We start from the raw sequence: 17,796 nt of genomic DNA, 5'->3' as shown, positions 1-17,796 counted from the left end.
CTTTATCTCCTTCCCCAGAGTCAGATGAAGTCCTTTATCTCCTTCCCCAGAGTCAGATGAAGCCCTTTATCTCCTTCCCCAGAGTCAGATGAACTTGTGGATACCATTTTCATGTCTCTGCGTCTAGTATGAAGGACGGTAGGACGAAGCTAGGACTGTAGGACGAAGGTAGGACGAAAGGAAGGGGGCAGTCCCCCTCCTAACATACTTATTCTATATTGGAGAGAGGCAGGAAAGTCAAAAGGTCTGTGTTAGAAGTGGGACAGATTTCAACACACACCGAAATGTGCTCTGAAGGCAGCAACACTAACAGCTAAATCACTCCAGGCCTCCCAGGCCACGAAGGGTGCATTTGGAAAGAATCTCCATCAGCCTCTAGAGTGTTAGTGTCCGTGGAGAATAAGGGGCCTGTGAGTGGTCTCAGGTGGCTGTGGTGGTGGAGGGTCTCGTGCGGGGGTGACTGGGTAAGGGGTGGCGTGGAGATGGGGCACCTGGGTAGTAAACTAAGTGGTGAGCTGGTCCTGAAGCAGCTGTTCCGAGGGGGGTGGAGCATGCTGTGGGACCACCGCACCTGAGCCAGATAGAACTGGGCTGACTGCGTATCCCAGGGGGCCATGGGGCAGCTGTCTCTCCTCACCGCCGCTGCACCAACCTGTAGCGATTATGCTGTTGCTGCTCTCGCCACTCTCGGCTATTTCAGCTCACACGGTCTCGAGGGAAATCACGCCGCTGGCTACCAGACAATTTTTTATTGGGCCTCACTATTTCTACAGATTCTAGGAGTCTAGGTCTGAGATTGTATTGTACTCCTGGTCCAGGAAGGAAATGCCAATTGACTGAGAATGGAAGTGGAGCTCTATATAAACAGAGGCTTTGGTTCCCCCCGCCCCCATAGGGAGTATATTGATTCAATAGAAGCAAGCGTCCCATCTGCTGTGGCTGTTGCTCAATGTAAACTAATTTAGACACGTCCTTTTTGTTTTGCTATTAGTTTTGTCTTCTGAATCTTGTGGAATTTTGTCCATTCTCAACAAGTGTATCGTGTAGGCTACAGAACACACTTACTGTCTGTCTGCCAAGTAGCTTTAGAATTCTCTTAGTGAGAATGACCCTGTCTTGTGTCCCAAATGGGCCCTGATCAAAAGTAATGCACTATCTAGGGAATAGGGTTGAATTTGGGAAGGGAAATGGAAAACCTAGTCAGTTGCACAGCTGAATGCATTCAACCGAAATATGTCTTCCGCATTTAACCGAACCCGTCTGAATCAGAGAGGTGTGGGAAGCGGACCCGACGTTGTAAACAGTATTGAAAAGCTTATGGATTGACATTTTTTCACAGCTTTTTGCCAATCCGGGGATGTTTGCCGGGATGTACGAAATATTAAGGACACATACTCTTTCCATGACAGACTGACCAGGTGAATCCAGGTGAAAGCTATGATCCCTTATTGATGTCACCTGTTAAATCCACTTCAATCAGCGTAAATGAAGGAGAGGAGACAGGTTAAAGACAGATTTTTAAGCCTTGAGACAATTGAGACATGGATTGTGTATGTGTGTGCCATACAGAAGGTGAAGGGGAAGAAAAAATATTTAACTGCCTTTGAACGGGGTATGGTAGTAGGTCCTAGGCGCACTGGTTTGTGACAAGAACTGCAATGCTGCTGGGTTTTTCACACTCAACATTTCCCCAAATGTATCAAGAATGGTCCACCACCCAAAGGACATCCAGCCAACTTGATACAACTGTGGGAAGCATTGGAGTAAACATGAGCCAGCATCCCTGTGGAACACTTTCAACACCTTGTAGAGTCCATTCCCCGACGAATGGAGGCTGTTCTGAGGGCAAAAGGAGGTGCAACTCAGTATTAGGAAGGTGTTCTTAATGTTTTGTCCTCTCAGTGAATGGCGTTGCATTGCTGAAAATGACATCTGCTGTATGGAGAGCAGCTACAGATGGCTATCTCACTTTGATTGTACAGTTGAAGTCGGAAGTTTACATACACTTAGGTTGGAGTCATTAAAACTCGTTTTTCAACCACTCCACAAATTTCTTGTCAACAAACTATAGTTTTGGCAAGTCAGTTAGGACATCTACTTTGTGTATGACATAAGTAATTTTTCCAACAATTGTTTGCAGACAGATTATTTCACTTATAATTCATCACAATTCCAGTGTGTCATAAGTTTACATACACTAAGTTGACTGTGCCTTTAAACAGCTTGGAAAATTCCAGAAAATGATGTCATGGCTTTAGAAGCTTCTGATAGGCTAATTGACATCATTTGAGTCAATTGGAGGTGTACCTGTTATGTCTTTCTGTGTTTCATTCACTCATTTTGCTTAGGGGAAAGATTTTGTTTAAATCCATTAAGCTCATGATAATTCAACCTGACATAATACAGTACCACTGCTTCTGAATTGAAATCACTAGTTACCATGCAAACTGTATTGATCTAGTAATTGGAGCTATTACTGTAAATGTTATATTGGTGAAATGGAATGCAGCCTAGACTATGCTAATTATAACATTTGAGGGAGGTAATGTTGAAGGCACAACAACTATGTTAATCACAAAACCGAGTAACCAATTCTGTCAAAAGTCTTGACATAAATTCAACAGCAATCTCTAAGTAAGTGGTAGGGAACTTTGGAGTTTAAATTTAGAATAGAAAAAAAGTAACTTTATTGAGGTTCTTGCCTCGCTGACAGTGATTAACACCCTTTCCCCGCACACTGAAGGCCACAGTGCCTCTCTCATTTGCATAACCCTGACAACAGGCAAACAGCGGGAGGCATTACCATATGGAGAGAGAGAGATTACAAAGATGGACGATGTTTGTTCTTCCCCGCTCCCATAGGCAACCTGAGGTTTTGATCTTTGATTAAAGGTGAATTCAATTCCCAGTGCTAAACATCCCTGTGGTATAGCTTGGTGCTGCAAAAGAGGAGTTCAAAGAATAGATGTTAGGTGAACTGTCTGATTAAAACCAACAAATAGATGTTAGGTGAACTGTCTGATTAAAACCAACAAATAGATAATAGATGTTAGGTGAACTGTCTGATTAAAACCAACAAATAGATAATAGATGTTAGGTGAACTGTCTGATTAAAACCAACAAATAGATAATAGATGTTAGGTGAACTGTCTGATTAAAACCAACAAATAGATAATAGATGTTAGGTGAACTGTTGTTAGGTGAACTGTCTGATTAAAACCAACAAATAGATAATAGATGTTAGGTGAACTGTTGTTAGGTGAACTGTTGTTAGGTGAACTGTTGTTAGGTGTTGTTAGGTGAACTGTTGTTAGGTGAACTGTTGTTAGGTGAACCGTCTGATTAAAAATCAACAAATAGATAATAGTTGTTAGGTGAACTGTTGTTAGGTGAACTGTTGTTAGGTGAACCGTCTGATTAAAAACCAACAAATAGATAATATGTGTTAGGTGAACTGTTGTTAGGTGAACCGTTTGATAAGAAAATATAACAAATTAACATAAACTGGTCAGCTAGTGTCAGCTTCACTTCCTGTGATCCCTAAGGACAGTATTTGTATTTATTAGGGATCCCGATTAGCCACGGCAGCAGCTACTCTTAGGGACAAAATAGAGAGAGGGGGAACTGGGCTAGAAGAAGAGGTTCAACAAAACATATGGGACTGAATCCTACTTGAGGCACACGCTTGAATCCAAAATAAGGATTTGGCCCAGATGAACCATTCAGGATTACCCCATCCTAGAGCTGGGCGTAAGGCAGAAACAATCATATCGCAATAAATTGCTTGAATTAAGGTGATAACAATAAATAGAAGGATAAGTTAATAACATTGTTTTTTTATTTTTTTATCCTTTAAACTACTACTAGCTAGTTTGATGGTTGCCGCCCTCAATTGTCTCATTAATAATCACATTTCATTTCAAACTTCACACATTTCTCTAATTATTTTAATGAATGATATCAGCAAAATGCCTGCGATGTGATCATGGTTGGTGTCTATCATTTTTGGTTTTTGGTTTATCATTCCATTTCTACTCCAGTCTGTCTACACAGCGAGTTTCATCAGCATTTCACAAGTGATGAGCTTTTTCTAATTTGAACTCTGCATGTGCACTTGGCCTGTTGTTTCTTACATAAATTTGAATATAATTATGTTTGTGTGACTTGTCAACTCTCCAAAACAGGCTCTTATTGCTATTTGAAGCCCAGCTTCTCAAATCAAACTACATCACATTAGACCTTAATATTCATTTAATGTCAGGCATTCGTCAGGACACCCTTTTTTTCAGAAGATGATTTAATTACAAAGTCTAGTTTCTCCACTCAGCAGCTGCTGCCACTTCAAGCCCCAGGAATGCTCTCTCGCATTAATCAGTGCCTCCCAGGCCTGTAAAACTCTCTGAATCGCAGTTAGGAATAAAACTCTCTGTAAAGTATCAAAGTTTCTGTCATCACTTCCAGCCTCATATTAGACGGCGACGTTCCTTAATAAAGTCCTCTTCACATCCTCATCAATCATACTCATCAGATTGGCAGTGATATCACCATAGAAATAGAATCACTAGAACAGACATACTTCCTGCTTTCCTCCTATGGGCAAAGATTGTGGATAATGAAGATGACGTACAGACCACGTTTTCCATTTAGAAAAATGGCCACAGTTCTGTTCTACTTCACCCTTAGACTCGTGGGAATTGACGTATATGGATAGGGCTAAATTGAAATGTTTCTTTTTTTCATTTTTTTTTTTCCTAAGGGGTGGATCAGCTTAATATTGCGAAAAGAATGTTGCTTCCATCAATGTAATTGCCTGCATCATTTCCAATCCCCCATTTATTTTTTGGGGTAAATATATATCCATATACCTACACACATGCATACATATACACATATATACATACACATACCTACAGTGGGGAAAAATACTATTTAGTCAGCCACCAATTGTGCAAGTTCTCCCACTTAAAAAGATGAGAGAGGCCTGTAATTTTCATCATAGGTACACTTCAACTATGACAGAAAAAATGAGATGAAAAAAAATCCAGAAAATCACATTGTAGGATTTTTTTATGAATTTATTTGCAAATTATGGTGGAAAATAAGTATTTGGTCAATAACAAAAGTTTATCTCAATACTCTGTTATATACCCTTTGTTGGCAATGACAGAGGTCAAACGTTTTCTGTAAGTCTTCACAAGGTTTTCACACACTGTTGCTGGTGTTTTGTCCCATTCCTCCATGCAGATCTCCTCTAGAGCAGTGATGTTTTGAGGCTGTTGCTTGGCAACATGGACTTTCAACTCCCTCCAAAGATTTTCTATGGGGTTGAGATCTGGAGACTGGCTAGGCCACTCCAGGACCTTGAAATGCTTCTTACGAAGCCACTCCTTCGTTGCCCGGGCGGTGTGTTTGGGATCATTGTCATGCTGAAAGACCCAGCCACGTTTCATCTTCAATAGATGTTACTGATGGTAGGCTTTGTTACTTTGGTCCCAGCTCTCTGCAGGTCATTCACTAGGTCCCCCCGTGTGGTTCTGAGATTTTTGCTCACCGTTCTTGTGATCATTTTGACCCCACGGGGTGAGATCTTGCGTGGAGCCCCAGATCGAGGGAGATTATCAGTGGTCTTGTATGTCTTCCATTTCCTAATAATTGCTCCCACAGTCGATTTCTTCAAACCAATCTGCTTACCTATTGCAGATTCAGTCTTCCCAGCCTGGTGCAGGTCTACAATTTTGTTTCTGGTGTCCTTTGACAGCTCTTTGGTCTTGGCCATAGTGGAGTTTGGAGTGTGACTGTTTGAGGTTGTGGACAGGTGTCTTTTATACTGATAACAAGTTCAAACAGGTGCCATTAATACAGGTAACGAGTGGAGGACAGAGGAGCCTCTTAAAGAAGAAGTTACAGGTTTGTGAGAGCCAGAAATCTTGCTTGTTTGTAGGTGACCAAATACTTATTTTCCACCAAAATGTGCAAATAAATTCATTACAAATCCTACAATGTGATTTTCTGGATGTTTTTTCTAATTTTGTCTGTCATAGTTGAAGTGTACCTATGATGAAAATTACAGGCTTCTCAGTGGGAGAACTTGCACAATTGGTGGCTGACTAAATACTTTTTTGCCCCACTGTATATAGACATACATGAGAATATACCTTTATTATTCCCCCCAAACTCTACCACCCTTTTCCCAATTGGAGTAAACTAATAAACAATATCACTTAGGCTTCTTCCTTCAGTTTATACATCTTTTACACATTTTACAGACACAATCTATTTTACAATAGTTATATTTTGTTTGTTTTTAGTCCTTCCTCTATTTCTGATGTCCATCCAGTTTGATTTCTATTTGTAACTGTGCTATTTCACAAAAGTTCTGAATCTATATACGTTTTACAGACCCCGTATGTTTTACATTGGTTATCTTGTTATTAGTCCCACCCTTCAGCTCCATTCAACCCCTCCCATCTGTCTCTCAACATCATCCAGTCCCACCCTTCAGCTCCATTCAACCCCTCCCATCTATCTCTCAACATCATCCAGTCCCACCCTTCAGCTCCATTCAACCCCTCCCATCTGTCTCTCAACATCATCCAGTCCCACCCTTCAGCTCCATTCAACCCCTCCCATCTATCTCTCAACATCATCCAGTCCCACCCTTCAGCTCCATTCAACCCCTCCCATCTGTCTCTCAACATCATCCAGTCCCACCCTTCAGCTCCATTCAACCCCTCCCATCTGTCTCTCAACATCATCCAGTCCCACCCTTCAGCTCCATTCAACCCCTCCCATCTATCTCTCAACACCATCCAGTCCCACCCTTCAGCTCCATTCAACCCCTCCCATCTATCTCTCAACACCATCCAGTCCCACCCTTCAGCTCCATTCAACCCCTCCCATCTGTCTCTCAACATCATCCAGTCCCACCCTTCAGCTCCATTCAACCCCTCCCATCTATCTCTCAACATCATCCAGTCCCACCCTTCAGCTCCATTCAACCCCTCCCATCTATCTCTCAACACCATCCAGTCCCACCCTTCAGCTCCATTCAACCCCTCCCATCTATCTCTCAACATCATCCAGTCCCACCCTTCAGCTCCATTCAACCCCTCCCATCTGTCTCTCAACATCATCCAGTCCCACCCTTCAGCTCCATTCAACCCCTCCCATCTATCTCTCAACATCATCCATTTTTGGATTTCTATTGGCCATATATTTTCCAACTGTGCAGTGATGCTTCACAAAAGTATTGAACCTTTCTATTCTCATAGCTTCTACACATTGTAAATTAAAAATAAACATTTTTAATAAAATAATTATTATATTATTGATTGATTGACTATGGCTTTTCAAATCACCTAGTATTGCTATCTGCAGCGTTAGTTCTAGGCAAATGTTGCAATTATTCAGCCATTCCTGGACAAAAACGAGCTACAAATGGACAATATCAAAATAAATGATCTAATGATTCTGCCTCCTCACAGCAGCATCTGCAGAGGTGGGAAGATTGTATCTCCCATATATATAACATTCTATTGGTTGCAAGAATTTTGTATAGTAATTTAAATTGACAAATTCGATGTTTTGAATCCGGCGTATCAATTCATAAACCATGTGCCATGGAATGGGTACATCGAAAATCGCTTCCCAACTATTTTGCAATTTATATGGCACAGCTGTCAGTTTTTTGGTCCTTAAATGAAATTGTTATGTTTTTATTTATCACACTTTTCTTTAACCATTTATGTTCTTTAACACAGGGCCGACATACAAGTTCCTTACGTTTTTACCCTTCTACTTGCCTCTTTCATTTCTGTGGTAATGCTGCAATTAATTGGTTGTAATTTTGGTTAGAGCAGACATTTCCATATGTCTGTGTTAGCTGTATGTGTGACATAACTCCACCAGTCCTATTTATGATATCATTCACTAAAACTTTTTTAAACATTTCTTAGAAAAAAATGTTTAATATTTGTTGTATTAATTGTTCTGTCTTTTCAGATGGATTAAACTGAAATTGCAACCAACATTCTAAGGCTTGATTAAAAAATTACGATATTTTGGAGATGATTTCCTTTTCAAACAACCGAAAGTGAGCAGGGTAAAGGGAAAAGGCCCTTCTTGAATACAGGATGTAACATTCTTGCCAATTTACTAGAGAACCAGTTTGGATTTAAGTATAACTTTTGTATGACTGATGCCTTTAGTCAGAGGTCTAATGCTGTAATATTTAATCATTTCTGCCCTCCGAATTCATGTTCGTTATATAAATAGGCCCTTTTAATTTTGTCTGGCTTGCCATTCCAAATAAAATAGAATATTTTTTGTTCATATAATTTAAAAAGCAGGTCACTGGGTGTAGGCAAAATCATAAGCAAATAGGTAAACTGTGATATGACTAAAGAGTTATCAGGGTGATTTTTCCACAAATAGACAGGTATTTTCCTTTCCATGGTGGCAAGATCTTATCTATTTTTGTTAACTTTCTATAAAAGTGTATTGGAGTGAGATCATTTCTTTCTTTTGGCGATTTGTATACCGAGTATGTCCACATCTCCGTCAGACCATTTAATTGATAAACTACATGGTAATGTAAAATTAGCATGTTTTAGTGATCCAATATGTAATATTACATAATCAACCAAATTATCATAATTTGGTTTTAATCCGGAGAGGATAGCAAAAGTATCTAGATCCTCTATGAAGCTGTGGAGAGATTCTAATTGTGGTTTTAAAAGAAAAGATTAATCATCAGCGTACAATGACACCTTAGTTTTTAAGCCACAGATTTCTAATCCCTTAATATTATTGTTTAATCTAATTTTAACAGCTAACGTTTCGATGGCAATAATAAATAGATATGCCGATAGTGGACAACCTTGTTTTACTCCTCTAGATAGTTTAAAACGTTCTGAGATGTAGCCATTATTTACTATTTTACACCTAGGGTTACTATACATCATTTTAACCCATTGTATAAGAGATTCCCCAAAATGTAAATATTCTAGGCATTTATATATAAACTCCAGTCGAACTTTATCAAAAGCCTTTTCAAAATCAGCTATGAAATCCAGGCCTGGTGTCCCCGATATTTCATAGTATTCTATTGTTTCCAGTACTTGTCTTATATTATCTCCAATGTATCGTCCATGTCAAAAACCTCTCTGATTAGGATGAATAATATCTGACAATATTTTTTTATTCTATGCGCCAAGACCACGTTTTCCATTTTTAAAAATGGCCACAGTTCCAGTCTACTTAACCCTTAGACTCGTGGGAATTGGCGTATATATGGATAGGGCTAAATTTAAATGTTTCTTACAGAAGAAATATGAAAAGTATATGTATAAGCATGGTAGCAAATGAAAGGGAACTGTTTGGAGATGGGAAAATTGGAAAATGATTAGACCAACGTTGAGGACACAGCAGTTGACCAGACACAAGACTGAATCCAAACATTACACTTGATTTTATGTGCGTTTTACATTTACTGTACTTGTCACCGCATTTGTTGATATAGAAATCAGGAAATACTCTGGATACATTCAGTAACATGATAAGAATATTCCTGGAAAACGTTGGGTAGGTGCAACATAAGACAGAAAAATGACAAGGGTTTAAGTGACCACACAACTCTCCAAAGTGTACACAGTTCCTAAGTAATTTCAATGCACTTTAATGACTCAAAGAACAGTCTTCAACTATAATGTGCTTTTTTGAGCTCTCCTAGCTGTGCCGTTGAGGAACTAGAGCAAGCACACTTGTAGTTGTTTTGTTTGGAACACAACCCTGCATCCCCGCCATCACACAATTACTGTTGTTGTTTACGCAAACCAAAAACATCCTATTATGAATCACAATCTGGGTCAGGTGGGCATCATTTGAAAGCTTGTTATATTTCCAACATGACTAGCTAAATATAAAATATGGTCTTACAGTGTTAGGCTTTCACAGGGCAATTCAGAGAAACCAATTGTAATGTTTGGAGCGCATAGAAAGGAGTCATGAGTGCATTCAGGTGCGTGTTCCACGGCAAATGATCTTCACAATAGAGAAACATCGGCTCATTCTGTTCAGAACGGCATGACATCATGTCATCTTGTAACTGTACATCAGACATCATGACCATAAACGTTGACTGTATTCGACATGAGTTTTATGATATGGAAATGTGAAGTGCACATTTGGCTTGCTTGTATGACATGTATACATTCTGTATACATCTGGCCCTTCTTTGGACACTTTGGACAACTTCCAAACGAGCTTCAACGCCATACAACACTCCTTCCGTGGCCTCCAACTGCTCTTAAATGTTAGTAAAACTAAATGCATGCTCTTCAACCGATCGCTGCCTGCACCCGCCTGCCCGACTAGCATCACTACTGGACGGTTCTGACTTAGAATATGTGGACAACTACAAATACCTAGGTGTCTGGTTAGACTGTAAACTCTCCTTCCAGACTCACATTAAGCATCTCCAATCCAAAGTTAAATCTACAATTGGCTTCCTATTTTGAAAACAAAGCATCCTTCACTCATGCTGCCAACATACCCTCGTAAAACTGACTATCCTACTGAGCCTTGACTTTGGTGATGTCATTTGCAAAATAGCCTCCAACTCTCTACTCAGCAAATTGGATGCAGTCTATCACAGTGCCATCCGTTTTGTCACCAAAGCCCCATATACTACCCACCACTGCGACCTGTATGCTCTCGTTGGCTGGTCCTCTCTACATATTCGTCGCCAAACCCACTGGCTCCAGGTCATCTATAAGTCTTTGCTAAGGAAAGCTCTGCCTTATCTCAGCTCATTGGTCACCATAGCAACACCCAACCGTAGCACTCCAGCAGGTATATTTCACTGGTCACCCCCAAAGCCAACACCTTATTGGCCGCCTTTCCTTCCAGTTCTCTGCTGCCAATGACTGGAACAAATTGCAAATATCACTGAAGTTGTAGACTTATATCTTCCTCACTAACTTCAAGCGTCAGCTGTTAGAGCAGCTTACAGATCGCTGCAGCTGTACACAGCCCATCTGTAAATAGCCCATCCAACCAACTACCTACCTCATCCCCATATTTGTTTTGTTTTTTCTGCTCTTTTGCACACCAGTATTTCTACTTTCACATCCTCATCTGCACATACATCACTCCAGTGTAAATTGCTAAATTGTAAATACTTCGCCACTATTGGCCTATTTATTGCCTTACCTCCTTACTTAATTTGCACACACTGTATATAGATTTTTCTATTGTGTAATTGACTGTAGGTTTGTTTATCCCATGTGTAACTCTGTGTTGTTGTTTTTGTCGCACTGCTTTGCTTTATCTAGGCTAGGTCGCAGTTGTAAATAAGAACTTGTTCTCAACTGACCTACCTGGTTAAATAAAAGTGAAATGACATTTTTTAATTAAAGCGGTATTTATCATAATCCTCAACATATCATCTTTCAAAATACATCGACTCCTCTTAATTTGCAGCATTTCCCTCACTCAGATAACAAAACATTTGCAAAAGTTGCCCAATTAGTGGGAGGGATGGGGGCAACTTCTTGTTGCGTGCGGTGCTGAAGTTCAGAACAGCTGTCAGTCAAAACCCATACAGCGCTGTGAAGGGCAGAGCCAGAGCTCTGACGTCATTTATAGCATGTTGTTGTACAGCCACTGCGTTCCAATTTATGGGCTTATCAGTGCCCAAATCTGCCATTTTCAACCCATAAACGTAAATGGCGGATGAACGTAAAGGGCTACGGGACAATTGATAAGGCCAGGAAAATTGACTGCTATGTGCCCCAGCACAGATCTCAAACAAAGTCATTTTTCTCATCATGTACATATTGAAAAATGGCAATTTGGTCTCAGAATGCGCAGAACACTTAATAAAATCACCCAAAAATGTTCTCCAGTTACTGGATGTAGGAAAATATAAAATATTCATTCAAATTCTTTGTCTCTCCCATAGGCACCAACGTTTCCAAAATTCCTAGGTTTTCCAGAAATCCTGGGCTACTGTTACTGGTCGTGTGGTTCACAGATCCACTTCTGTTACAGAAGCATATGATAACTCAGTCATTAAAGACCCAGTCATTAAAGACCCCATGATACCAAGTCATGGGCGCCCGAGTGGCGCAGCGGTCTAAGTCTAAGGCACTGCATCACAGTGCTTGCGGCATCACTACAGACACCTTGGTTCGAATCCAGGCTGTATCACAACCGGCCGTCATTGGGAGTCCCATATGGCGGCGCACAATTGGCCCAGCATCGTCCGGGTTTAGCCGGTGTAGGCCGTCATTGTAAATAAGAATTTGTTCTTAACTGACTTGCCTAGTTAAATAAAGGTCAAAATGTAACCAAATGAAAGACCCTAACCCAGTCATTAAAGACCCCATGATACCCAGTCATTAAAGACCCCATAATACCCAGTTGTTAAAGACCCCATGATACCCAGTCATTAAAGAGCCCATAATACCCAGTCATTAAAGACCCTAACCCAGTCATTAGAGACCCTAACTCAGTCATTGAAGACCCCATGATACCCAGTCATAAAAGACCCCATGATACCCAGTTATTAAAGACCCCATGATTCCCAGTTTTTAAAGACCCCATGATACCAGTCATTAAAGACCCTAACCCAGTCATTAAAGACCCCATGATACCCAGTCATTAAAGACCCCATGATACCCAGTCATTAAAGACCCCAACCCAGTCATTAGAGACCCCATGATACCCAGTCATTAAAGACCCCATGATACCAAGTTATTAAAGACACTAACCCAGTTATTAAAGACCCCATGATACCCAGTCATTAGAGACCCTAACCCTAACTCAGTCATTAAAGACCCCATGATACCCAGTCATTAGAGACCCTAACCCTAACTCAGTCATTAAAAAGTCATTAAAGACCCCATGCAATGTGCACGGAGTAATTGTCGCATAGCTCCCTGGGACTGCTGTGCGGAGCGCAGAAGAAATATCAGCCCATGTAAAGTTTTCCTAGTTAGTTAACACGATCAACATTTCAATTTACTGTGGCAATTGTGATCGAATCAACGCAATCTTAGCCAATTTCAATGCAACATACCAAAACAAAACCAACTATGCAAGAGATTTTGTTGTAGGCAGAACGCATCAGAGTAGGATTCTATTGATCATGACTCAGCCCATACTCTACACAGACAGGTGTGGCATAACCAGTCAGAGCTGCAGTAGGCCTATATGCAAATTGACTATTGCCATACAGTGTATATGGATCTGTGTCATTTACGTTGACCTGGACTGTGTTTACAGCTGTGGTCATGAGTAGATGTACTTGTTTTGAGATCAGAGTGAGAGCTGCATGTAGCCACCTGTGCACATTTTGTTCAAATCCTTTGCTAGTTAGTGAGTTATTATCCTAATTATAGGCAGCAATAAAGAAGTGATTGCTTCCTACAAGAGCACAAAATGTGTACAATTCTAGACATCTTTGAAAGCGAGTCAGGTAAATAGCTTTCTTTTTTTTTTTTGTCTTAAAGGGGCAGTGTTGTATTTTGAGACCGGCTTGAATAAGTTAAGTTGCCAACAGGCAGAGGGAAGACAAATTTGTCTGATTCTCTGTAATAATGGTATGGGAATAATAATGCATTTTATTTGGTAAAGTGGTTTCTTACATCAAACAACACAACAACATTTCCAGTCACCTCCTTGTCTGAAGAACAAGTAGATACACAGGTTCATGTCAAGCCCTGCATGTGTTTTTTTCAAAAGTCTCATGGAATTTAGGCCTACATTGAACACCACACATTGGCTGCTACTGTAGGCAGAATGATAGAACAGCTACTTCCATGTTAAAATGTTATGGGATGCATTTTCTACATTGTTTTTGATAGTAGACCACTCTGATAGGCCTACATTATGATCAAATAGCCACAGTAGCCTACTTGGCCACTGTTATAACTGTAACTTAAAGTGGGTACAACCTCAGTGTTCACATTAAACGTGCACTGGAAATTTCACAACATTTCAGGTTTGCTAGGTAACATTGATCCCATGTCCACCTCCTCTCTCCCTCCCTACAGGCTCCACAGTTGGGGACCCTGATGGGGGTGTACCTCCCCTGTATCCAGAACATCTTCGGGGTGATCCTGTTCCTGCGGATGACCTGGATGGTCGGCATTGGAGGAGTCATTGGCTCCTTCATCATCGTCTTCATGTGTTGTTCTACTGTAAGTACCTGTGTTCAAATCTGGGACAACTGCATGTAATGAGACTGAGAAGGAGTTATTCTTTGAGCTAAAGTCTAGTCAGTCTAAGCTCCTTTCTTCACATGTGTTCCTCTGTAAGTGTCTGTGTTACTGTATGTGTCTGTGTTACCGTAAATGTCTGTGTTACTGTAAGTGTCTGTGTTCCACTGTAAGTGTCTGGCTCTAACCAGAATAGAAAGAGAGGTGGGAGGCCCCGGTACACAACTGAGCAAGAGGACAAGTACATTAGAGTGTCTAGTTTGAGAAACAGACGCCTCATAAGTCCTCAACTGGCAGCTTCATTAAATAGTACCTGCAAAACACCAGTCTCAACGTCAACAGTGAAGAGGCGACTCCGGGATGCTGGCCTTCTAGGCAGAGTTCCTCTGTCCAGTGTCTGTGTTATTTTGCCCCTCTTAAGATTACTTTTTATTGGCCAGTCTGAGATATGTTTTTTTCTTTGAAACTCTGGCTAGAAGGCCAGCATCCCGGAGTCGCCTCTTCACTGTTGACGTTGAGACTGGTGTTTTGCAGGTACTATTTAATGAAGCTGCCAGTTGAGGACTTGTGAGGCATCTGTTTTTCAAACACTCTATTGAACTTGTCCTATTGCTCAGTTGTGCATCGGGGCTTCCAAACTTTTTCCATTTAAGAATTATGGAGTCCACTGTGTTCTTGGGGACTTTCAATGCTGCAGACATTTTTTTAAACTTCCACAGATCTGTGCCTCGACACAATCCTGTTTCGAAGCTCTGTGGACAATTCCTTACAGACCCCTTCACTTTTTCCACATTTTGTTACGTTACTAATACAAAACAGAAATGCCTTTGCTCTGAGACTCAACATTGAGCTCAGATGCATCCTGTTTCCATTGATCATCCTTGAGATCACGGCTTGGTATTTGCTCTGACATGAACTGTCAACTGTGGGACCTTATATAGATAGGTGCGTGCTTTTCCAAATCATGTCCAATCAATTGAATTGACAACAGGTGGACTCCAATCAAGTTGTAGAAACATCTCAAGGAGGATCAATGGAAACAGGATGCACCTGAGCTCAATGTTGAGTCTCAAAGCAAAGGGTCTGAAAACTTACGTGAATAAGTTATCTGTTTTTTAGTTTTAATACATTTGCAAACATTTCAAAAAACCTGTTTTTGCTTTGTCATGATGGTGTATTATGTGTAGATTGATGAGACAAAAAAATGAATTTAATCTATTTTAGAATAAGGCTGTAACATAACAAAATGGGGAAAAAGTCAAGGGATCTGAATACTTTCCGAATGTACTGTATATCTCACTAGGTCAGGATATTTAAACCTCCATATATCCACTTGTTCCAATATATCAATGATATTTGTGATTTCCTTAAGTGCATAAGGGTAATGATAGTTTGTAGTGTGAGTTCCTTTAGGGTCCATTGAGGTATTTAAAATTGTATTATAATCTCCCACCATAATAATAGAGTCTTGTATTGCTTCTAGGCTTGATAAATTATTAGATACATTTTCAAAGAAGCGTGGATAGATCAGGACCGTATAGGTCAGGGATCATCAATTAGATTCAGCCGTTGGCCAATCTTTTCTTGAGCAGATGATCGGGGGGGGGGGGGGGGGGCAGAATTTTTGACTGCAAATTGACCGCAAAAAGCCTTTACAGATAAAATATGTGACTAAAACATAATCATTTCAAACCTTAATTATATTTGGGTACATTGTCCTGTGTAGGGTGCCGTCTTTCAGATTGGACGTTAAAATGGGTGTCCTGACTCTCTGTGGTCATTCAAATTCAAATTTCCATGCCGCTTATTGTAAGAGTAGGGGTGTTCACCCCGGTGGCATAGCTAAATTCCCAACCTGGCCACATTCCATCCTGGCCACCTAATCATCCCCCTCATTCCTAATTGGCATATATGACTCCTCACCTCTCCACCTGATAGCTGATGTGTGGTGAGTGTTCTGGCACAGAAATGGTATCTGTGCATCACTGAGGTGGGTGCAGCTCATTGATGGTGGATGAGGTGAGTTTCCCACAATGCTTTGAGTACCTCAGTTGGTAGAAAAGTGCTATTTACACTACCATTGAAAAGTTTGGGGTCACTTAGAAATGTCCTTGTTATTGAAAGAAAAGCAATGTTTTTTTGGTCCATTAAAATAACATCAAATTGATCAGAAATACAGTATAGACATTGTTAATGTTGTAAATTACTTTTGTAGCTGGAAACGGCTGATTTGTAATGGGATATCAACATAGGCGTACAGAGGCCCATTCTCAGCAACCATCACTCCAATGTCACGTTGTGTTAGCTAATCCAAGTTGATCATTTTAAAAGGCTATTTGATCATTAGAAAACCCTTTAGCACAGCTGAAAACTGTTGTCCTTATTAAAGAAGCAATAAAACTGGCCTTCTTGGAGCATCAGCATTTGTGGGTTCAATTACAGGCTCAAAATTGCCAGAAACAAATAACTTCTTTCCTGAAACTCGTCAGTCTATTCTTGTTCTGAGAAATGAAGGCTATTCCATGCGAGAGATTGCCAAGAAACTGAAGATCTCGTACAACGCTGTGTACTACTCCATTCACAGACCAGTGCAAACTGTCTCTAACCAGAATAGAAAGAGGAGTGGGAGGCCCCAACTGAGCAAGAGGACAAGCACAATAGAGTGTCTAGTTTGAGAAACAGACAAGTCCTCAACTGGCAGCTTCAGTAAATAGTACCTGCAAAACACCAGTCTCAACGTCAACAGTGAAGAGGCGACTCCGGGATGCTGGCCTTCTAGATAGAGTTCCTCTGTCCAGTGTTTGTGTTCTTTTGCCCATCTTAATATTTTATTTTTATTGGCCAGGCTGAGATATGGCTTTTTTTTGCAACTCTGCCTAGAAGGCCAGCATCCAAGAGTCGCCTCTTCACTGTTGACATTGAGACTGGTGTTTTACGGGTACAATCGTCATTCACAACATTAACAATGTCTACACTGTAGTGTATATGCAATCAATGATTATTAATTATTATTATTTGTATATGATCACGTCTCTATATTATGCATGGGAATACATGGGAACAGATTTACAAAATGAAAATCACTTGGAACTTCATCTAAAATTATTGAATGAGTTTCCTGTTAACAATAGATATTATATTCCTTCTCTTTTAGTCAGGTAAATACTGATCGTTTTTTTCTCACCTGCTAAGCCATTACAATTATAACTGGCTATATTTATTTCACCATTTACCATAACGAGATTCAAGTTTCAATTCTATTTATCATAATATATGTTTGTCAACTTTCCATTAAAAAGTACCATAATGATTGAGTGTCCATATAGCTGTACCATGGTATTTGCACTGCTACTCAGTAAACCTCAAATTGTTATCCACTATTCCATCTGCTAAAACCTCCCCCATCCCAAGTTGGATTGTTGTCCCAATGACTGGCAAACCACCCCTGTCTACCTGTATACAGTAATAAAAAATATATATTCAGAACCAGTCAAAAGTTTGGACACCTACCCACCATTCAAGGGTTTTTCTTTATTTTTACTATTTTCTACAGATTTAGAATAATAGGGAAGAC

At 40.3% G+C, this 17,796-nt stretch overlaps 1 protein-coding gene across 4 annotated transcripts in view; it reads left to right on the top strand.

Annotated features, from left to right (window-relative positions):
• slc12a5a (solute carrier family 12 member 5a) overlaps positions 1–17,796 on the top strand; it is a 267,611-nt gene that overhangs the window by 186,065 nt on the left and 63,750 nt on the right. For all 4 annotated transcript variants that reach the window (XM_090241954.1, XM_090241953.1, XM_090241955.1 and 1 more), the window contains exon 4: positions 14,058–14,204. In XM_090241954.1, coding sequence (XP_090098080.1) covers positions 14,058–14,204 — 147 coding nt within the window. The remainder of the gene's footprint in view (positions 1–14,057; positions 14,205–17,796) is intronic.

This window comes from Oncorhynchus mykiss, chromosome 7 (genome assembly GCF_057628025.1).
Source record: "Oncorhynchus mykiss isolate SJ-2025 chromosome 7, ASM5762802v1, whole genome shotgun sequence".
Taxonomy (NCBI): domain Eukaryota; kingdom Metazoa; phylum Chordata; class Actinopteri; order Salmoniformes; family Salmonidae; genus Oncorhynchus; species Oncorhynchus mykiss.
This window is presented reverse-complemented; position numbering and strand designations above follow the sequence as displayed.